This window comes from Ochotona curzoniae, unplaced genomic scaffold (assembly GCF_017591425.1).
Source record: "Ochotona curzoniae isolate NIBS_2020 unplaced genomic scaffold, NIBS_Ocur_1.0 contig_883, whole genome shotgun sequence".
In the NCBI taxonomy this organism is placed as follows: domain Eukaryota; kingdom Metazoa; phylum Chordata; class Mammalia; order Lagomorpha; family Ochotonidae; genus Ochotona; species Ochotona curzoniae.
Window position 1 is genome coordinate 44,028,822 of NW_024466599.1, and position 23,682 is coordinate 44,052,503.

Below are 23,682 nucleotides of genomic sequence, written 5' to 3' on the forward strand. Positions count from 1 at the left end.
ACAGTGCCAGCCCCCATAAATACTTTTTTTTTAAGTGCAGGAAAAACTGGGGGAACCATACTTAACAAGCTTCTTTTACATGCCAGACAAGCAAAGGATGGCAGAATATGCCACTCTGAAACATGAAGGATTATTTTGAGATATAGGCAATTGAGAAGTAGATATAAGAAAGACAAGCATTTGCTATTTGCCTAACATCAGGATATAAATTTGTTATATGATCCCCGACTCTTTCCCATCAAAAAGGGCAAGAATTAATCACAGGAGACAAACTTAGGCCGTAATTAACCCATGGACAACTCCAGAGAGAATTTTTTTTAAATAGATTTTTTAAAAATTTTTTAAAGATTGATTTATTTTTATTGGAAAGGCAGATATACAAAGAGGAGGAGAGACAGAGAGGAAGATCTTCCACCCAATGATTCACTCCCCAAGTGACCACAACAGCCAGTGCTGTGTGGATCAAAGCCAGGAGCCAGGAGCTTCTTCCGGGTCTCACACGCGGGTGCAGGGTCCCAAAGCTTTGGGCCGTCCTCGACTGCTTTTCCAGGCTACAAGCAGGGAGCTGGATGGGAAGTGGAGCTGCTGGGGTTAGAACCGGTGCCCATATGGGATCCTGGCATGATTAAGATAAGGACTTTAGTGGCTAGGCCACGCTGCCAGGCCCAACTCCAGAGAGATTTGCACAATGAACCACTGACTCTTCTGTCTTTGATTTCTCTTTACGTATTTCTTCCTATAATTTGTCACCCTGGAAACTCCAAGTCCTTTACCTTTGTCCTGTTAAAAAGAATTGTTTTCTCTTTCATCTCACATTGTGTAAAACTCCTGCATACTTTTTTTCTCGTCTAATCTTTGTAACAACCCCATGAGGTAAATGCTGTCATGCCCATTTAAAAAAATTATTTATTTTTACTGGAAAGTCAGATTTACAGATAAGAGAGACAAAAACAAAGATCTTTCATCTGCTGGTTCACTCCCCAAGTGGCCACAAGAGCCAGAGCTGAGCCGATCTGAAGCCAGGAGCCGGGAGCTTATTCCGGGTTTCTCACGTGGGTGCAGGATCTGAAGGCCTTGGGCAGTCTTCAACTGTTTTCCCCGACAGCAAGCAGGGATCTGGATGGGAAGTGAAGCAGCTGGGACATGAATTGGTGCCCGTATGAGATCCTGACACATGCAAGACAAGAACATTATCCACTAGGCTACTGCACTGGGCCCTGTCTTGGCCATTTTTCAGAAAAAGAGCCGGAGACAGAATTGTTAAATAACTAAACCAATAGTGAGACACAGATCTTCCCAGGGTGAAAAAGTACTAGAGACCAGATATGATTCTCTCATTTGCACTACACAGGTGTTTAGGACAGGCTAGAGCCAGAATTTTCCATTGCAGCAGTGAAGAGCTGGGTAATGTACAGGCGCGGTTCTTTGCTTAGTTCTTGCACCTAATGCCTAAACCTTTTCTCCTAGGGGCCAGTTCGTTCACTGATCTGACTTGAGTTTGTGGGACACCAAAGTCTCTCCGTGAGCTTCTCAGGGAACACTTGGCAATGTATCTTCCATTCACATCAAATTCATCAGGGTCATGTGGTTAGGGCACAGATCAAGCAACTAATGGAGCAGGTGAATGCCTTTGGTGGAAGCCCTGACCTGCGTGTGCCTCAATAGGGTAACATGCACTAGAATTACCTGGGGGCTTGTGTGGGTTCCAGGGCCAAGTCTTGCTCCATCTAATAAGGCAGATCTCCGGATATGACCCAGGAATCCACATCTTAGTAGCCAAACCCGGCTGGAATTTTTTTTAGTGTTTATTGGTTGATTGATTTGACAGACATAGAAGCGGAAGGTGTGCTCCAGTCTGCTGGTTTCCTTTCCAGGTGCCCACAGTGGAGACCACCACTCCAGCTGAGGCTGCAGCCAGGGACTGGGAACCCAATCCAGGTCTCTCACGGATGCTCAGAACCCAGTGTCTTGAACCTTCCAAAAGCTGCTTTAGCCTGAAGCCCAGGCCAATAACCAGAGCACGGAGAGGAGCCGGGGTGAACTGGTGGGCTAAACACCCACCTGGGAAACTGGGACTTTTTTTTAAAGGACCTTTCATTAATCTATCTAAAATTTAAGGTATAATTAACATAGCTTTATAACTTTTTGGTATATAGCTAGAATTTTTGTGTAAGTTCTTGCATTTATTTTTAGTGTTTTATTTTTATATGAAATACGAGGTTACAGCGAGAGCCAGAGGCAAGGAGAGAGATTCCATCCACTGTTTCCATCCAAGGACCTGAGACGTCCTCTGCTGCTTTCCCAGTCCATAAACAAGAGTTGACTTGGAAGTGGAGTAGGAGTAGCCAGGACATGAATCTGTGCCCATTTGGGATGCCAGAATTTGCATTTCTTTGTAATTACACACCTGTGTAACAACTACTCAAACCAAAATAAAGAAGACAATGTTCCACTAAATCTTCCCAGTGCATACTATTGTGTCACCATGGATGAATTTTACTTGCCCTTGAACTTTGTAGATGTGGAACTATACAGTGTATTGTCATGTGCCTATGTTATTATAGGCAATAGTAAATAGGCCATTTTTCTTGTGGTAATGTAGCTTTGTAGGAATATGCCCTTATTTATTCCCTTGCTGAAGATCATTTATATTGTTTATAGCTGTTGGCTGTTATGAGTAAAGCTGTGGTGAATGCTCTTCACAGCCCAAATAGTTTGCAGTGGAGGAGGGCACAAGTCCTCAGGTCCCTTTACCTACTTGGTAGACCTAGAATGTAATACATTTGTTTCCTTTGAATGATTACTTAGGAGTGAAAGTGCTGTCTTTTTTCTTTTTTATAAAGTCTTAAAAAAAAGATTTATTTTTAACAAAGTCAGATATACAGAGAGGAGGAGAGACAGAGAGGAAGATCTTCTGTCCGATGATTCACTCCCCAAGTGAGCGCAAGAATCAGTGCTGCACTGATTCAAAGCCAGGAGCCAGGAACTTCTTCCAGGTCTCCCACAAAGGGGTGCAGGGTCCTAAGGCCTTGGGTCGTCCTCAACTGCTTTCCCAGTCCACAAGCAGGGAACTGGATGGGAAGTGGAGCTGCTGGGGTTAGAACTGGTGCCCATATGGGATCCCGGCATGCTCAAGGCGAGGACTTTAACCTCTAGGCCATGCTGCCCCAAAGTGCTGTTTTAAAATGTGACTGTAAGAGAGAGAATGGTGAAGGTTTATGTATAGCCAGGAGCAATTCGTGCAGAGTTGAGGAGGAAGCATTTGGCCCATCAGCCAAGACACCTGCATCCCATGTTGGAGTACTTGGGTTTGATTACCGGATCCAGCTCCTGATTCCAGGTTCCTACTAATGCAGATGCTGGCAGGCAGCAGGGATGGCACAAGTGGTTGGGTCCCTGCCACCCACATGGGAAGCCTGCCTTAAGTTTCATTGTGAACTTTTGAGGAATAAGCCAGAGGATGAGAAGCTCCTTTTTTGGCTGTCCTTGTATTTCTCTGCTTCTCAGTTAAATGTTATAAAAAGAAAAGAAATGCAGTGTTGGGTGGCATGTTGGCAATCCCCATCACAAAAGAAAAAATGCAGGTATCTCGGTTGTGGGCCTAAAGTGGATCTCCTTAGTGGGTGCCAATGGCCTCCTGAAAGGTGCGCAGATGTGGAAAACTTACCTACTATGACAGTGTGTGTGGCCTTCAGGTATGCTGTTACACAGAAAGACCCAACAAAAGCATCTGGCAACACTCCACAGGGGTGTTCCTTAGCCCATTTAAAAAAAAAAAAAGATTTATTTACTTAATTTTTGTTGGAAAGTCAGATTACAGAAAGGAGGAGAGACATAGGGGAAGATCTTCCATCCATTGATTCACTCCCCAAGTGGCCTCAATGGTCAGAGCTGAGCTGATCTGAAGCCAGGAGCACACAAGTACTTGGTGGGCACATGCGAGTCCTATGCATCCCATCCAGCACCACTTTCTCATGGCCCCAGATCTTGAGGGGTGACCTCAATTTTTTGGTCAAGAAGGCTACATTGGAGCTATTAATATAGCCAGGGTGGAAAAGTGAACAGCCGGATTCCTCTGTGTGTGTGTGTGTGTGTGTGTGTGTGTGTGTTGGTTGGGGCAAAGGCCTCTGTGCGCAGGCGTGAAAGCTCAGGAAAACAAGCCAAGTCCACACAGATCTTGCCGCAGTCAGCAGCAGGGAGCAGCCGGCCCACGAGGGGAGGCGTGTCCTTTGTTCACACCTGGTGCTGCGGGAGGAAGTGGTGCGTGTCTGCAGCGCCCTGCGGGGTGTCACTGACGATGCCATCTTGTTGGGAGGAAGCCCAGGAACCACAAAGCAGCCACCGCAGTGGAGACTCCTGTCGGACCGCGCGCCTGTCACGTTCCTATAACTCATGTGTGATGTTTCCATGCCAGCAGGCAGTCCCTGGTGGGAACAAATGGAAAGAAAGACAAAATGCTGGAAAGAATGAGAGCAGCCAAGAGACAGCAGACACTGTGAGTCAGACCAGGGTCAAAAACGCTCAGGGCTGGGATACCCCGCAGGAGGAACCCGGTGCTGGGAGGCAGACCTTGGCGAGTTCTACTTCAGCCAGCTCTCTGCGGGGCGGATTCTAGCGGGCTGTCCACCCTCGCTGGTGTATGTATGTGATCAGCTGTGAAAAGGGCTATGGGCCCTGTCCTTCCACTATGCCCAGGCCCTCACTGCCTCAGCTCTGTGTGGTACAGTGGCCCAACCTGATTGTAGGCAGGGTGGCTTTGGCAAGTTTCCTGCCAGTTCTTAACGTTTCCATGCCTCAGTGTCCTTGTCTGCAGCTTGGGGGTGGGTGCAGTGGTATCTCCCTCACAGGGCTGCTGTGAGGATGGCATGAGTGAACAGATGTGACATACACAGGACAGGAGCTAGGCCTGGGTCTCCACTACATGGCGCCTGCTGTTATTAGGGCAAATGGTGAGCCAGACCTTCAGCGGTGTCTGCTTATGGCGTGGTTCCACCTGCCCATCCCCTATAGGCCTGGGAGGCGGCCAGGCGGGTAGGGTTTCAGTCCTCCCACCAGGTTCCTCTCTAGGTTACAGACCAGGAGACTGCTGCCCCCTGGGGGCAGCCATGTCTTGGGAGGGGTGGAGCAGCACTCCCCCCCCTCCCACCCCCCCCACCCCAGGGTTTGGGGTGAGGTGTGCCAAGTGTGTGGGGGGAAAGTTTGATTGCACCCTTGATGACTCATGAGGCCCTGTGTGTCTGGCTCAGCAGGGTGAAGTCACAGTTCAAGCAGTGAGCCCAAGCTCACCTCTGCCTGACCGAGAGCCTGGCCCTGACTGTGGGCCTAGTGTGCCTGCCCTGGTCTCTTCCTCTTCTGGAAATCATAGAAATGAGCCAGAGTCAAGGAAACACAGATGATGAACGTGGGTCATTCTGTTGGTGACAGGGCATCCAGTTTACCCAACTGCTTGGGAAAGCCACTGGACAAATGATGTGAGCTTGAGGGCTCTGGGCAGTACTGATGCACTTGAAGCTCTTTGGTGAGATTCCTCAAGATCAAAACTGGTGCCAGGAGGGAAGGGAGCAAAGTGGACGGGAGAAAGTGGATCTGATGCCATTTCCTGTAAGCTTCAGCCAATGGGAACGCTGGAGCCCTGCTGGCCTTGGGAAACCAGAGAGAGGGGCAGGCTCCTGCTGGTTGACCTTTGGAAGCAGACTGTCCTGGGAAGGGACAGGGGCCTTCAGTGACCCCTGGGGAGGCCCCAGCTGCCAGCTCTACTGCAGCACCCCTGGCCCAAGGATCCAGGCCCTGGACCTTAACGCCCACCACATTGTGCAGAGGCAGAGACTGAATGGGAAGTGGAGCAGCTGGGACACAAACTGGCGTCCATATGGGATACTGGCAGTTGGAAGTGGAGGATTAGTCGATTAGGTCATTGCACCAGCCCACTGATGTTATTTTTAAAAACTGAGGCAGGTATTATAGTATAACACGCGAAGTTGCTGCTTGGAACACTTATACTGTGATGGAGTCCTTGGGGCCAAAGCATGATATTCATGGTGATGGAAAGAGAGATCTCAGCCTGGCTTCACATAGCCTGGAAGATGCGATGGCGGGTGCTTCATGTTAGCAGCTGACACCCACAGCCCTTTTCCTCACCCTCCTCGCTGACTCATCTGGTACCCAAAGTTTCTCTCCTGGAATCTCTTCCCCTTTGTAACAACTCACCAGTTTTGTTTGCTGCCCATCCACCCACTGACAGCCTCCCCTTGCTTTTTTCCTCCCTGTAGTTTGAGCTCTTGGCCAGAATCCTCAGCTGATTTGCTTCTTTCACTTTCTGTCCAGTTATGTCCTGAACTAATCCTGGCTGCTTGCAACAGCCTATTTGTGTATTTCAGCATGTCAGGGTAGTTGCGTAACAGTCCCTCCATTCTACCTTGGAGTCACTGCAGCCTTGTTGCCACTTGTCTCGGTGGGGCCCCAAGAGTATAAATCAGTATAAACCAGTGAGGTAACCTAGAGGGTAAAGTCCTCACCTTATCCCATATGAGCGCCAATTCACATCCCAGCTGCTGCACTCCCCATCCAGCTCCCTGCCTGTGGCTGGGAATGCAGTGGAGGATGGGCCAAAGCCTTGGGCCTCTGCACCTGCATGGGAGACCTATGCAGGAGTTCCTTGCTTCCGATCGACTCAGCTCCAGCCATTGCAGCCACTTGGGGAGTGAACCAGCAGACGGCAGATCTTTGTCTCTCCATTCTGTAAATCTTTCCATTAAAAATAAATAAGTATTTAAAAAATTTTTCTAAGTATGTGAATCTCTCTATATGCATTCTTGGCCTGGTGAATTTCCCAGCTTCCTCTGTGGCTGTGTCAACTTTGGTTCCCCTTCACTTGTTGTCAGCACAGAAAATGGAAGGCTTATAGACTCACGCTCCTCTGCATACCAACTTGTCTGCTTATTGGCTCTTTGTTGTTTCACAATAATAAACTGAAAACGGAGTGGTTTAAAGCAACAAGTATTTTTATCTTCTGTTTTAAGATTTGTTTTATTTGTTTTTTTTTAAGGTTTATTTATTTTATTACAAAGTCAGATATACAGAGAGGAGGAGAGACAGAGAGGAAGATCTTCTGTCCGATGATTCACTCCCCAAGTGAGCGCAACAGCCAATGCTATGCTGGTCCGGAGCCAGGATCCAGGAACTTCTTCTGGGTTTCCCACGCGGGTGCAGGGTCCCAAGACTTTGGGCCATCCTCAACTGCTTTCCCAGGCCACAGCCAGGGAGCTGGATGGGAAGCAGGGTTTGCTGGGATTAGAACGTGCGCCCATATGGGATCCTGGTGTGGTGTGTTCAAGGTGAGGACTTTAGCTGCTAGGGCCACGCCGCCGGGCCCAAGATTTGTTTTATTTGAAAGGCATATTTTACCCAGAGAGAGAAGCAGACACAGAAAAAGAGGTCTTCTATCTGCTGGTTCAATCCCCAAATGACCACAATGGATTCTGAGCTGATCTTAATCCAGGAGCCTCTTCTGGTTCTCCCACATCTGTGTAGGGGTCCAAAGCTTTGGGCCATTCTCTGCTGCTTTCTGAGGCCACAAACAGGGAACTGGATCAGAAGTGAAGCAGCTGGGACACGAACAGGAGCCCATATGGGATGCTGGTATTGCAGGTGGAGGATTAGCTTGCTATGCTACCATCCAGTCCTAACATTTCTTTTTATCTTACAGTTTGCAGGCTCTGGTAGTTTAGTTGAATGTGTCTCCTTCAGGGTCTCTCCTTAAGTCTGCCAGCCAAGCTATTGGGTGCAGCAGCTGACATCTCGAGGCTTGGCTGGGACTGAAGGACTCTTTCCTGAGGTCACTTACGTGGGCCTTTATGAACAGTGGCCTTCCATCATGACGGCTGACCTGCCTCAGGGTGAGCACCCAAGGAAGACCAAGATGGAGCGCCCAAGAGGAGACCACCCTCTGTACAACCTGGTATCACAAATAACCCACCATCAGTGTCCTGTTTGCTGGAAGTGAGCCAGGCAGTGCAGCCCCCAGTCAAAGGCGGCAGCTTGCACCAGGGCCTGAATCCCGGGAGGCAGAGATCCCTGGGCCATCCGAGAGGCTCGCTGCTGGTGCGAAAGTTCCAGTGTTCCGGGTCTGACTACAAAGTTTGAGTCATCACCTTTGGTTCCTTCTATCAGTCTTAAACTCCCAAGTTCAACATAAACCTCCCCTCCACCTTGTCCTGCGACCCTGGCTCTCCCCTGCCCTTCCTGAGAACATGACCTTTCTTCCCTGCCTTCACTTCCACACCACAGCCCCTGCTCACTAAGGTCATCAGTGGCCTCCTAAATGCCAGACACCAGCTGCCTTGCTGCCTTTACCTTTGTGAGCCTCTGCAGCATTTGGTACCCCGAAGCTCCTCTCCTGCCTGGCTGATTCACCCCTCCTTCCTAGACCCTGATCCCAGCTTGCACACATCGCCTGGCTCCACGCCCTTTAAATTCCCACAGATCCCCACCGCTGGTATCCCCAGCATCTCTCTTCTGGTAGCTGTCATTGCAGCTGTGAATCTTCTCGTTCTAATGGGAAGGAAATTATACACATCCTAATTTTTTATTTGATCAGTTGCACTCTGATATGAAGCCCCCATTGTGCTGAGCTAGCAGGAAACTCAGTAATTGTTCAATGTCTCTCCCCACCACCTTTTCCACTCAAGAATGTGTGGACCGCCGCTCCTCCTGGGGGTCCCTCCGGGAGAAGCCACTGGTCTCCTTGGGTTCACAGTGATAATCACTGAGAAAGGGGGCTCCTTCAGGCCCGGTGGCCTTATTGCTGAGCATCTTTGCAAGGAGTGTGTTCCTGGACCTAGGGTCCAGCCTTCGCTCCCAGTGGAGAGCTGACACAGGGAACTGCAGACAGACCCCATGTCTTCTAGGGCCTGCTGGCATTGCCCTTCTCCTGGTTCTGGGGTTATCTCTTTCTGCTCCACCTCAGGACCATCAGCAGAGACAACCAGGGTGTCTGCACCTTGAGCAAACATCTCAGGCAAGGAATCCTTAGAGGCCTGGCTACCTGCTTGGGAGACAGAGTGGAAGAAATCCCAGCAAACAAAATGTGGACTGATCCTGGTGCAAGTTCGGCAGTCGGTTTCTCTCTTCCCTCCCCAGTGAGTCTGTAGGAGAGAGGTGCAATCACAACACTTGCATTGTGGGCTCTGGGCCTGCTCCAAACAGGCCTGCAGTGAAGTCCAGCCCACCCTGTGGACCCTGGAGGGTTAGAATAGGTACGGGACTCGGTATATCTAAGACGAGAGCCCTGGAATGTGTCTGCGCATGCCCAATTTCTGCCCAAACAGACCTATCAGGTGTGCTGCCAGGTGCCGTGAGACCCACCACACTCCTGCTTCCATGGTAGAGTCCCTCTAGCTGGACTGGGAACCCACTTGTCCCCCCAACAAATATTAATGAGCATTGCCCCCAAGCTGGGGGTTCCTGTAGACTCGAGGCAGTCCAGATTCAAGCCCTCCAAGGCAAAATTCAGGTACCTGTATGCCCTTCCCCCATCCCTTCCCTGCCCCCGCCCAGTACTGACAGCTATACAGCCTGCCTTCCCAGCCCAGTCCTCCACTCGCCCCATCCCTAATCAGGTGGCAGATCCCATCCTTTGCACACCCCGGCAAGCTCTGGGAAGCAAAAGTTTTGCGCTGCAGCAGTGTCCTCACTCCACATCTGCGAGGCGTGCAGTAGCTGAGGCCTGCTCCCGGGCTCCAAGCACTGTCCTATTCTTCCTCTCCCTGCGCCCTTAACATACGCAGGGCCCTTCTCCAACAGCCTCATGGCAGCAGCCAGCTTGCAAAACCTTGGGTCCTGGGCAGGGTATGAGGAACCTTAGAATCAAAATCCCAACCATTTGTTCATGGCTCATTGCTACTAAGAAACCGTGTGAGTTTGCAGGCCAAATGGCTTATGTGACCTTTAGCAACGATGGGCTCCAATTCTCATGAATCAAGGCCCAAGTCTGGTTATCTCACAGGTGGCTCCAAGTGATTAAGTGGCTGCTTACCTTAGTTGCTGGAGGCATGGGCTGTCGAGCCGAGATAGGTAGGGAGTGTAGTATTTCCCCTCACCTTGCAGGCTATGGTGAATTGCCCCCTTTCAAGCTATTGTGGACTGCCCCTATAAAAACCCTGTGAATGTGCTGTTCGGGGCCTCACTCTGGTAAGGGGTATTGGTCTGGCTGGCCAGTAGGCCGGCCGAGGGTCGATCAGTCGGTTGCCTGCTCTCAACCAAGAAGCTCAAGCTTGAGTAAACCGCCCTTGTGCACTTGGATCGACTTCAGACTCCTGATGATTTCTGGGGATCTTAAAAATCTGGGCACAACAGGTGGTGGTGGCGTTCTTTGTCTGCTTTTCACTTCCTATAACCTTTGTCTTAAAAACTCCTAACTGTCCTAGCACATTCTGCCCCGGGGTGCTGTTCTTCCCCAACACCATCTTCAACCAAGGGAGAAGGACAGAGTCCTGAAGGGAGTGCTGGGGACAAATTCCTGTGTGTGCCCAGAGGGCCTAGCTCAGTTCCCAGCTGGCCACTAGAGGCTGCAGCGTTCCTGGAATGATTGGCCTGCCTCTTAGGCGTCCCATCAGCCCCATCACCGGCTCCTCCTCCGTCCCTGCCGTGCATAGGCTGCAGAGCGCACAGGGAATTTAATGGTGCTTTCCCTCCGGTGTACTCTGGGCAGGGAGGGGGGCCCCGCGGGGAGCGCCTGCTCTCTACAGCCTCAGCACCCCTGCGAATCAGGCTCAGTCACCTTCACTTCCTGTGCTCGAGGAGATTAGATCCTGCCTCATCAACACCGTTTTTTTTTTTTTCCCCTCTTTCTCTTCTTAATATTATAAATTACCAAGTACCAGATGCCATCCTAGTGGGTGGCTCTCAGAAATCCCCTTTTCTGGACAAGTTGACTTTTTTGGTGAGTCTTAAGAAATCAGTGTATTTGGAAAGAACCTGCACTTACAAGTTCTTTGAAATACTGTGAAGCCTTGGCAGGATGTGATTTGGGATCTGGGTTAGTCTGCTGCAGCTCAGCCCTTCCCCCGCCCAGGGAGAGGTGGGAGTATGGGTGGGGGTGTGGCTCCAGCTCACTTCTGCGGTCATTGTCCAGGTAGTCTGGAAGCCGGTATGCTGCCTGTTGGTGGGCACTCAGTCCTGGCAGAGATGGCCTGGATATGCTGGTTCATCTCAGTCTAACCTGTTGTCATCTTACGTGGAACTGAAGGACAAATAAGACAACAAATCACTCACTGAGTCCTCTTGACTTTCTCACCAGTTAGGAATTGGCTTGCACAAGAGCTGGTGGCAGGGCCGCGAGGTGGTGGAAGCTGGAGGTGTAGCCATCTGCTGCCTCAGAGAGGAGGTGTTTGCCTTCTTCCTTGGCCCTTGGGATGTGTTCTAGAAGGGGCGATGACCGCGTGGACCACGAGCGGCCGACTCGTGAAGTGCACTGTCTTGGTGACTCATGCTGCTTCACACTTGTGTGTTGTTGAACTCTGTTGTTTGTGAGGTCGGTTCTTTTGTTAGGACCTCCAGTTTTCAGAAGAAAAATATGGAAGCACAGAAAGATTAAGTAGCTGCCACATCTGCATGTCGCTGAACTTCTGTGACATAGGTGCTCAAAGTCACACTTCACAGATGTGTAACTGGAACTCAGAGAATTTAAGCAACTTGTCCAAACTCCCATAAGTGGTAGGAAATGTAACTGAAGTATCGCCTTCATCTATCTACCTCAAAGTCTACAACATTCTCGAGCCCCATACAAGTGCACTGTGGATATACTACCTTAAATATCCAAAGTTCTGTAAGTTGGGCCTGGCACAGTAGCCTGGTGGCTAAAGTCCTCGCCTGGCACGCGCCTGGATTCCATATGGGCACCAGTTCTATCTAGCAGCCCTGCTTCCTATACAGTTTCCTGCTAGTGGCCTGGGAAAGCAGTTGAGGAAAGCAGGGACATTTTCCATTGCTTTGCCAGTCATATTAACAGGGAGCTAGATCAGAAGTGGAACTGCCCGCACTCTAACTGAAGCTCCACTATGGGGCCTCAGCCTTGCAAATGTTGGCTTACTCCACTGTACAACATTGGCTGTTTCTTCTTGATTGCTGCCCCCTAGAGGCAACTGTTTTCAGCATTTTGAGATTCTTCTGTTACTATTTACCATTCATTTATAAATAACATGCTTATACAATTCTAGATATCCTGACTTTAAATACTTCCTGCTTAACTACTGTTGGAGATGTTAACTGTCTTATACAGCATTTTTCGCTTTCTCATTCTTCTCTACAGTTATAATTTTTAGCAAGTTGGATACTCTCCACCTAAATTATGAAGACTATATGAATAACCACAGCTGAAATAGGTGATATAGTATAGTTATGCCCCCTCCACCTTTAAGTTATGCTTATTTTAAGGGCACAGGGAGAGATCTTCATTCAGCGGTTCACTCCCCACATGCCCACGTAATAGCCAGAACTGGATCAGGCCAAATATGGGAACCCGGAACTCCATGTAGATCCCCCACATTGGTGCCAAGGACCCAGACACTTGAGCTATCATCAGCTGCCTCCCAAGCTGTGAAATTAGCAGAAAGCTGGGCTGGAAGCAGGGGTGGGACCTGAATCCAGTCATTTCTGTATGGGACACGGGTATCCCAGTTAGCTTTTCTTTTCTTTTTTTTTTTTTAAAGATTTGTTTTATGTCTATTGCAAAGTCAGATATACAGAGAGGAGGAGAGACAGAAAGGAAAATCTTCTGTCCGATGATTCACTCCCCAAGTGAGCGCAACAGCCGGTGCTACACCAATCTGAAGCCAGGAGTCAGGAACTTCCTCCAAGTCTCCCACATGGGTCCAGGGTCACAAGGCCTCAGGCCGTCCTCGACTTCGTTCCTAGGCCACAAGCAGGGAGCTAGATGGGAAGCAGGGTTTGCTGAGATTAGAACCAGCGCACATATGGAATCCCAGTGCATGCAAGGCGAGGACTTTAGCTGCTAGGCCAGGCTGCTGGGCCACCCCAGTTATGTCAAATGCTGATACCTTCATATTTCTTCTTGATTCACTTCTTGCATTTTTGTGAATATTTAATTTAGAAAGTTTACTTGTTTACGATTTATTTTATTATTATTTTTTTTTAAGATTTATTTTTATTACAAAATCAGATATACAGAGATCCTGGAGTGTTCAAGGCGAGTACTTTAGCCACTAGGCCACACCGCCGGGCCCAGTTTACTATTTATTTTAAAGAAAAATAAGATTTTCATTTTTATTTGGAAGGCAGATTTTTACAGAAGCAGAAAGAAGGTCCTCCATCTGATGAGTCACTCCTTAATGGCCACAGTGGGCATAGCTGAGCTGTTGCGAAGTCAGGAGCTTCCTCCCAGTATCCATGTAGTTGCAGGGGTCCAGGACTTGGACCATCCTTGTGTCTGTCCCAGGCCATAGGCAGAGGACTGTGCACCATAGGATTTTCTAAATGAGCAACGTATGCATCTCCTGGAACAAATCTTGTTAGTAAGACATGCCTGTCATTCTTCAGTCCATCCTTCAAAGAATGAAGCTGAGGCTAGATGAAGTCAAATGACCAATATTTACATAAATAACATTGACGTTTTTGCTTTTTTGCTGATTTTTAGCTCTCACGTTTTTTCTTTGCTGTTGATTGATATGAAGACATGTTTTTTCTTTCCTTTTTTTTGGTAGGGGGAGGGGAAGAATATCCCCTTGGGAGAAAGGACTGTCTACCTCCATGTACGTCTCCCACTTCCTTCATACTGACTTTTCCATATCTATTTGCTCTAAAGATTTGTAGATAGAGCAGAGAGAAAAAGATGACAAGTGTGAGATGAAGTTTTGGGATGCATGTATTTCAAATGCAGTTATTAAAACTCGAGGTCATAGCTCAGAATAGTTGTGAAATCACAATTACCATTTTTAAAAAACAGAGCACCAATTTGCATCACACATACTAAATATTTTGGGAACTTCCTTTAGTTTTATTTACATAATTCATACATATACCCATTTGCAATTGCATGTATACATGTGCTGGCTTCCAGCACAAAATGTATTTCTCTTAGTAGGAAATACAGTTACAGTTGAATGAAAATTGGAAAACAAGTGTCGAAAACATGTGCCTTAATATTTTCAGTAAGTTTTGTTTACCTTGTTGTATCATTTTGTCATCAGGCCTCTAATCAAAATAACCTTTCTGAAAATCAAGAAACTAAAAGCAAACCAAGGCAAACCAAAGCAAAAAACCCAAAACCAAAGAGAAACTCGTGTGCTTTCCTCTCCAACATTTTCTGGGTACTCACTGCATAGGGATTCTTGGATAAAGGCCTCTACGCTTAAACCCATGATCTTACTAGGGAAAATAATTAAATTAACTGAACATTACATGAATTAGAATGACTATTTAAATGTTAAAGGTATGAGTAACAAGTTGGGAAGGTAGAGATTCATTCTGACCTGGGGAGATCATGGAAGGCTACATGCCACACAAAGAGTGGCAAAGCATGTTTTTCTGTAATTGACCTTTAGTTTTGATGGGAAGGTGGATTTACAGAAAGGAGACAGAAAGATCTTGTCACCCAGTCTTTGTAATTAGCTTAATGTTGAAAATGTGGCTTGCTAACAATCTTACTGATGTAGACACAGCTTTCATTTGTGAATTCAGTGCTAGATGAATTCTAAGAGCTAAGTTCGCTCTTAGACAATGAGGTAAAAGGAGTCGCTGTTAGTGCCTTGGGTTAGCACCCGAAGCCTTTAGCATGCAGCACTGGCATCCTCTAAGAGCGCTGGTCTGAGTCCTTGCTGCTCCACTTTTGATCTAGCTCCCTACTAATGGACTGGGACAGTGGAGGATGGCTCAAGTCCTTGGGCCCCTGCAACCACTCGGAAGACCTAGAAGTTCCTGGTTTCAGGCCGGCCCAGTTCTGGCTGGAAGCTTCTCTCTGTAACTCTGCCTTTTAAATAAAAAATAAGTAGGTAAATCCTAAAAGAGAAAAGGCAAAATCATCTAAAAAAGGCCTACACTCCTATCATAATACCCAAGCCTTGACTGCTACGTGCAGCGTTTAGCTTGGAGCTCTGGTTGCCCAGGGCTGAACATGACAGAATTACCAATACTCAGCACAGATGCCTCAAGTGACTTCATGAACATGACTGGATCACCTTAAAGGACAGGAAGCTGACATTTCTTTCAGCTCATGGAAGTTAAATTCTTCATTAAATGCATCAACTAGTGCTAGTGCTTGCTAGTAGGTTGTTTTTAAAACTGCAAATGATTGATGATTTTTTCTGAAGCAAACAGCTTTGCTTTCAAATTAAGTGATCAGTGGGTTCTGTTATCTCTGAAAGGCGTCCAAGTAGTAAATGACCAAGCTGGCTGTCAATTTAATTACAAGTTCAAGTTCACTTGAAGGCTGCTGGTACTTTTGAGTTAATCCCAAATAATATCACTCAATCATAACCTATTCATCAGAGCAAGTTTATTTGATTACTTATTGCAGACAATGAGGCCCATGTGTACAACTAACACAATCCAAATAAAAGGCAGGAAAAATATGAAGTACATGATGGCTACCTAGAAAAGAGCAGCTGCATTCAGTTTACATAATACTGTGGAGTGATGTAGCACCATTTACATCAACATATCCTAAGTTGTCCATAAGGTAATTGAGTACTTGCTAAGATGCAGCAATAGCTTAAAAATTATAGCCACCTTGATAACTGCTTGTTCAACTCAGTTTAAATAGTTATATCAGAAAAATTATTTCTGAAAAAAAAAACCAGAATCTGGGATGGGTGTGCATTTACACAATTTAATTCTAAGGAAACATCTAGTTAACATTGTTGAGACTGGTTTCCTTCCATCATCTGAACTTAAATTCTAAGAACAGGATGATAATAGTTAATTACACACGCATTCTTAGGCAAAGCTCTTGTATGTATTGCTCTGTCCAGGATAGAGCTACAAAAATGAAGCAGTGAGACATTTAATACTGAAATTAAAGGATTTGAACCTTCAGTGGTTAATGGTTATTTTCTACCATGTTAAATGATCATCCTAAGTCGTATCTTTTGATTAACTTCAAGTTGAAATTTGTTCAACTAAACTTTGATTTTGTTAATGAACCTAATGACATGGAGACATTTGCAAATGACAATAAGCATCTTTCTAGATGTTGATGAAGCCACATTTCACCTTAAGTAAACATGGTTTTTCAGAGCCCTCCATCAGCGCATTTATAGAAATATACCACAATATCAAATGGAGGAAATTCTAAAAGGTTCAGGATTTCATTCCGATAGTCTTTCCCTTACCCTGGTTTTTAAGAGCAACAATCACTTTGAGAAACAGATGAAAGCTATGAATTCCTCACCTCACCCATGAAAAATTCTTATAAATAAAAATTTCTAAATACAAATTACAATGGTTTCACTAAGGTGTCATGACTTCCAAGAATTCTTGTGTCAAAGCAGTAGCAAGCCATTTAGACACAGTCCATTTTCCCACTTAACTGCTGCTATAATCAAGTAAGCATTTACATTATGCCACTGGATTGCTACCTTAGGACGAATTTACTCTTAGTTTTAGCATCAACATACTTTTAAAACTCATTCAGTGCATATTTTTATAGTTCTAATCCAGGCACCCTCTAATCTCAAATGGCATAGGTCCCTAAAAGTCTAAATGGCAGAGAACTGTTTTCCTTTGATATACACTACTCTCCAGTGTCAGACACTAAAAAATGAGTAACTAAACATTCCTGTGAACATGTTCCTATGTATTGAGCAGACTGTCTTTATAAAATGTATTTCCAGCTATAGTTCCAAATTTGAAAACAAACATGTGTGCTTAGTACCAGAGAATATAACACACAATCCCAGAGCATACCTTTTCCTTTTACTTACTTGAAATCAGTACAGTGGAGGCCTCCTATTGTGGTAATGAAATGTACTGAAACTCTTAACCAAATTAATAATTTTAAAAGGATCTAAAGAACTCCTCAGTTACCAAACAGGTGGAAGATAGCTACCTTTGAGGATTCCGATACTGACTCACTGGTCATTGTCTGAAGACTATATTAGATAGACCCTTAAATTAAAAGAAATGATTGTATTACTCCATTACTTTAAAGAATCCGTTTATATCAAAAGGTCAATTAAATCAAACACAGATGTATGGGGAATTCTTGAGAAACCCTGAAGGCTGACTTAGAAGCAGGAATTGTAAAATGCACAATCATTAAGTGTATAAAATGTAATCAAATTTTGTACTAAAGAAGGCTTCAAAGTCTGAAGTCCTATGACTTTTTTTTTTACTTTTGGTCAGAGATTTTGTAGAATGCCAAAAAGTAGGTCAATAAAGAAAAGAGTAAGCTCTACTTTATCTTAAATAGAAAGTTACAACTTGTTCATGATATTTTGTTTTCCGCTATGTTAAAAAGTGAGTTGTGAAATGATCATTTTTCCTTGCTCTTCTTTTCTTCTAAGTAGTTTTTAATGTTTTTCTTTGTACAAGCTAAACACTGGAATTGGCATTTCAGAGACCTAGTAGTCTGGGAGTAAGAGTAGGAGAGGAAGAATGTGGTTCTCTGACAACTACAGTTCAACAATGAACTCAGCGGCATTTCTTCACTAGTTACATGTCTTCTAAGTTCTGTATTGTACACAGATATCTCTCCACACTATTCAATATACCTTTTGGTTTTTTCCTAATAGACCAACTGAATGCTGAGTGAAAGCTGCAGAAAGAGGTAATGTAAATTGATGTTCCTGGTGCAATTTATACATTTTCATTTTAAATATAATAATTCAACCATATTCCATACTTAAATAATTAGACTAAAGAGAGACAATAAAGGTTTTAAAGGTTTCTCTTTGAAAAGATGGTATCTTACAGTACATACAAAAATACTCTGAAAATACATACGACTTCATTTACAAAACACTGAATCAACATATTACAAGAGTTACATGGTTATGGGTTTTCATAAACTGAGCATGCATTCATGAAACTTAAAAAATATTAAGAAATGCATTGAAAAAAGCAGTGTAAAAAAAGATAACTCATATAATCAAATAAAATTTACAAAGGTCCTGAGCCAATTAATGGTTGGTAACAATGTCACTCAAAAATGCCTTTAGGTTTCAATAAAAACCGCTGCTTATTCTGCATGCCTAGTCTGTGAAGAAACTGTTTGAAGTTGGAGGGTAAATTATGGTCTGGAATTATCATGCCAAGTTAATGTTACACCTCAAAATACAAGTTTGCCATACTTGAAAGTATCTCATTGTTGATGCTGGGAATCACTCTCCTCAGAAAAAGTACCAATCAACTAACTAGAATGGCATGAGCCAGGATCTGTGACAATTTCACCATTCATATACTGACTTTCAGTAGCCTGGTTATATGTTGATTTTTAATAAAGATGCATTTCAAAGGCCTCCATGGGAGGCAAAACAGAATTTATGGTGCCCAACTCTTACTTAATCACTGGATTTTCTCCTTGGTAACTATGCAACATTTGGACAGAAAGGCATAAAAAAATAATAAAAGTTTAAATATTCTATGTGTCAATCTGGAAAAAAATAATTTAAATCAACAGAACAGACATGTACATTTACAAAACCATGGAAAGCAGAAAAGATATCTCACATTCATTCATCTTGGGTTTCACAAAGTGGCTTCAATGCAAAAGTAAATTTGTTAACATTTGGAAAATTACAATTTTTTTGTTCATTTTCAATTTTTTAAAGCTCTATACAATGATTACAAACATAAGACTGAAAAAAAAAAAAGGGAATTCGGGATTTTTTTTTTTAAACAGTATCTATCCATGTGACCAAGAACTGGTTCCCAAAACAGAGAAACAAGCATTGAAAATTAAGGCAGTAAAACCTCCAAATGCAAAGCCATAATACTGTAGATGACAATTTGATAGCAGGTGATCCTCAGAAGTGTATGTAGCAATCTGAGAATGCTACAGCATCTGCAGGTGAAAGTGTGAGAGTTCAAAAACCACTTCAAGGTTGACTGGCTGATGACTGCAACTTTCACCTTATTTAATGTATGACAGCCACCTCTATTCTGAAAAGAATGGCTGTCTATACCACTAAATGATTGCAGGTTCCTTTAAGTGAGGAGGCACTGCTTTTACCGATTAAGGGTCAGTCGAATGGAATTTTTGATGACACGGATATTATTTGCTGGAACTGGTGAGGATGAATCTGGTAGTTCTTTGCTAGGTAGTCTCTGTTAGAAAGAAACAAACAAAAAAGGAAAAACATATCAATATTATAAATGTCCAACTAGTAAATCAGTAACAAATTCTACAAGTCCCTGAAGCTCTCAACATTGAAGGGTGGGCTCAATATTTCCTTCTGGTGTTTATAGGCATTTCTTGCTTTTTGAACTTTTTTTAAAAGTCTAAGGTGTAAAGAATACAGAAATGGAAAAAGTTACAAAAGCATTTATGAGAAGGGCAGAAAGTGTGCAGTTCAGGAAAGAGGACTACTCAGTGGCAACTGCTGACTTGAGCAATGTGAAGTCAGGCATGAGAATCAGAACATGCCTAAGGGCACTAAGGAGAAAATTGCTGGGATGAGAGGTAAAAATCAGTGTTTTTTAAAGAAAATTTGATTTCCAAGGAGCACTATTTCTTAATTAATTTCTGTATTAGATTCGTGGAGCTGAATAATGTGACCTGTGATTTACTTAGGTTCTCAGAAAAACTATACTTTGTAATCAGGTAGGCCACTCTGATGTCAATGAAATTGAGAGACATCTGTGTGAAGGATTCTGAGGATACTAAGGACCATTATTTAAAGAAGGTTAAGATCTAAGAAACTGAGAAACAAAGACTTTTTATGATGCAAACAGTAATTTTTGGTCAATAGAGGATGAGCAAGAGTCTATTTTCTTGTGTACTTGGCTAAACAACTATATCAGTCACATCCATTCACGAAATTAAGGAAAAAAAATTATGAAGGATTTCAGATATATAGAAAATAGAGACTAGGCAATGAATACTAAATGATATAATTAAGCCTCAGTCACTTAAAATACTGTCATACATCTGGTTTATCTACGTATCTTTCATATTTTGATATATTTTAAAATTAAAACATGTTTATTTCACTCATATACTTCAACATCATCTTAATACTTTTTTCTATTGCCAAATATAATTATACACCCATACTATTTATAGCATGGTCTTCTAATGTTAAAAAACTATAAATTCATAGTTACTAATAGCCTTTGTGGCTGGTGTTGTGGTGGTACAAGTTGAGCTGCTGCCTGCAAGGCCGGCATCCCATATGGGCCCACGTTTGAGTTCCAGCTGTTCCTCTTGGATCTAGCTTCTTGGTCATCTACCTGAGGAAGCAGTGGAAGATGGTCCAGATGCTTGGGCCCCTGCACCCATAAGAAACTCCTGGCTTTTGGCTTTGGCCTGTTCCAGCTCCAAAAGCCACAGCTATTTGGGAAGAGAAACAGCAGATGGAAGATCTCTATTTCTCCCTAATTAAGTAAATCTTAAATGAATAACAGCCTTTAAAGGTAACCATTTTGCTTCCAGGTGGCTAAAACATCCTGCAGAAGTTCTGATGTGCATTATAAACCCTGAAAATAGTTTTCTTATTTAGATATGGTTGATTTTTTTAAGAGCACGTGACAAGCTTACTATGTTTAATACTTATTGCTTAATAATAATCCTGCTTAATATGCCTGATAATATTACCAGTATAACTAGCAATCCCTCAAATAGCTCAGGTTTTAAAGGTACTGACATCATACAAAATATTAAGACATACATTTCCTATTTAGTGAACCTAAATTTGTCAGTGAATAGTGTACAATAAAAGCTATACTATCAGTTATTGAGAAGCAAACTGGTTTGAAAACAAGTAAGGCAAAAGTGGATATATTCTAAATAAACCAAGAAGTCTTAAAGAATGGCTTCTCTTCCTTTTTTAAAAAAATATATATTTGGGGTCAATGCAATGGCTCAACTGGCTAATCGTATCCTGGATGCTTCCCTTCCCTTCCAGATCCCTGCTTGTGGCCTGGAAAAGCAGTTGAGGATGGTGCAAAACCTTGGGACCCTGCACACCCATGAAAGACCCAAAAGAGGCCACTAGCTCCTGATTTTGGAATGGCTCAGCTCTGGCCATTGTGGCCATTTAGGGAATGAGCCAGCTGATCTTCCTCTCTCCTTCTTTCCAATAAATAAATTGAAAAATATCATATTTAAGACTTTCCTGTTTGTTTGCTATTTCCACTCCCAATCCTAACAGTATTGCTGGTCCTTGAGAAAAGGGAAAAATTTATGTTTTCCCAAAAGTACAATATTAAGTTTTTTACTGTAGGTCACCTGAATTCTACCAATGTGCTTCATTAGGAATAAGACTATTACCTTTTTGCGTGATGTATCAATAGTTGGGATAGGCATAGATTCTCCTCCATTAGCATCCTAAAAACAGAATTATATAAAAGTGAAAAATTTCTTTCCTATATGCAAACACTTATTCCTACTCAGAATAAAACAGAACTATAAACTGACAGTGGATCTAATCTGGCTCAGTTTCTATCGTATTTTTCATATACGTGGCTATTTAATAGTAAATATGCTCAAGTACATTAATAGTTACCAGTGATTTTCTTTTTCTCTCTTCAGCAGCATGAGAATCCTTAAAGGCTGATTCAAGTCGAATAAACTAAAATATAAACATTAAAATGCAATGTTACTACGTACCTGCAAAAACAGATATCTCTATAAACTAGGAGACTAGTTTATTAGTAAAACTTACACAACATCAAAATCTTACACAAATATAGGTCGATGAGGGAACAGAAAAATTGGACTGAATTTGAATGCTGCCTTTAATTTCAGTTTGAGTGATCTTTTGGTTAAATCAATTTAGCTTCTAACAACTAAAATACTTTTACCACCACCTACTGGAAGCAAAAGAGATCAACATACCACACAGAAAATATAATTTAGTTACTAATTTAGAGGGACTTTTACAAAGTTAAGGAAAAACTCAGACCAATTATTCAAATTTCCAGTAATCTGAAATTAGAATGAACAATTACTATATTATTTTAGGGTCTAAAATAGTCAACTCCTGGCAGAATACTAACACAGAATACTAACACAGCAAAGGAGAACTGAGTGTCCTCAGTATTATTTTAATTTAAAAAGAACAATCAAATACTGAATTATCACCAGAGTTGTAGCTTTACCTTTTCTATGTCTTTCAACCTCTTGGAAGTCCCATCTACGGACGGTGAATGAGATCTTTTGGGTGTAACATTTTTAGTTATATTTGATATTCCATTGAGGTGTGGCTGTCCCTGGGCAGGATTGTGGGGTATTGTAATTCGAGGAATGACATTTCGCCCAACAACAGTCGGAATGGTACATACAGCTGGGGGTGATGCTGCTTTTACTGTAGAGTCAACTTCTGGAAAGGACAAAACAGTTTTAATAAATAAATACTTACACGGTGGAATCATTAGTAATAAAAGTTTAGATACCTACTTGCACCGATGACTGGAATAGATAGTCCTTGAGCTGGTGGGACACTCAGTGGTTTCTCCACAATTATAGCAGCAGGTTCAGTATTATTCCTTTGAAAATTAAGTTGCTATCATTAATTGATTTAAATATGACTTGCTTAAACATTTTTTTAAATGTACTTATTAGTAACTGGCAGAATAAAATCTTAACAATTGAAGGATAAATCTGAAATACAGACCTTTCTGTTTCCCCTGCAGGAGGACCCTGAGGTTTGGAAGGTTTGTTTGTAGACACTGGGGAATTAAAAGGTGTCCCATTATCAGTGTCTCTGGAGCTATCCAGACAGTTGCCATCCAGGGATGATCTTTTGGATTGAAGTCCACTTCTACTGACATCAGAGAGACTTTGCTGAAAAAGGAGAAAGTTTTTGGGATTTCAAAAAGCAAATGAGAATACAAAGAATAGTTTTAATCCTGAACAGAATATAAACAACCTATCTTATGATTAGTCAAGGTAATTCTAGAGTGAATTATTTTTCAATAAGGTTTGAGATGCAAAAAATGCACATTTAGGTCCAGGAATGAGTAAGTATATTGTAAAGATTATATGCTTGAAGGGCCAGCATTGTGGTGTAGTGACTTAGGCTGCCACCTGCAACACTAGCATTTCATGTGGTATTTCAACTGGCATTTCATATCTCAGCAGAGAGCTGCTTTACTTCTGATCCAGCTCTCTGTTAATGTGCTTGGGATTGCAGAAGACAGCCCAAGTGCTTGCATCCCCCACTTAAGGAGATTCAGATTAGTCCCCTGGCTTCTGGCTTAAGTTTATCCAATACTGGTCATTGCAGTGAAACAGCAAATTGAACATCTCTCTATCAAGAACTCTGCAACTATCTCCCAAATAAGTAGAAAATATTTTAAAAATTATAAGCTCACTTTTTTCTTCTTTTGAAGAATCTCTGCTGGAAGGTAGTGATGAAGTTGTTTTTTCTTTACATGAGTAGCTTCAATTTTCATTCCCTCCTTCAGCATGTTAATGTTGTTTGCCTGTCTGTATACTGCAACAACATTAATAAGTTAATGGAGAAACTTCTGAAAAGCATATACCTTTACTATCTCTACAACACACAC

At 43.3% G+C, this 23,682-nt stretch overlaps 1 protein-coding gene across 1 annotated transcript in view; it reads right to left on the reverse strand.

The window, feature by feature from the left end:
* Positions 1-16,672: 16,672 nt before the first annotated feature.
* PAPOLG (poly(A) polymerase gamma) overlaps positions 16,673-23,682 on the reverse strand; it is a 38,682-nt gene continuing 31,672 nt past the window's right edge. Inside the window, exons 16-22 of the mRNA XM_040993402.1 lie at positions 23,488-23,609; positions 22,788-22,957; positions 22,571-22,659; positions 22,273-22,493; positions 21,678-21,743; positions 21,443-21,499; positions 16,673-19,278 (exon numbers count right to left, since the gene is read on the reverse strand). Coding sequence (XP_040849336.1) covers positions 19,180-19,278; positions 21,443-21,499; positions 21,678-21,743; positions 22,273-22,493; positions 22,571-22,659; positions 22,788-22,957; positions 23,488-23,609 — 824 coding nt within the window. The 3' untranslated portion in view covers positions 16,673-19,179. The remainder of the gene's footprint in view (positions 19,279-21,442; positions 21,500-21,677; positions 21,744-22,272; positions 22,494-22,570; positions 22,660-22,787; positions 22,958-23,487; positions 23,610-23,682) is intronic.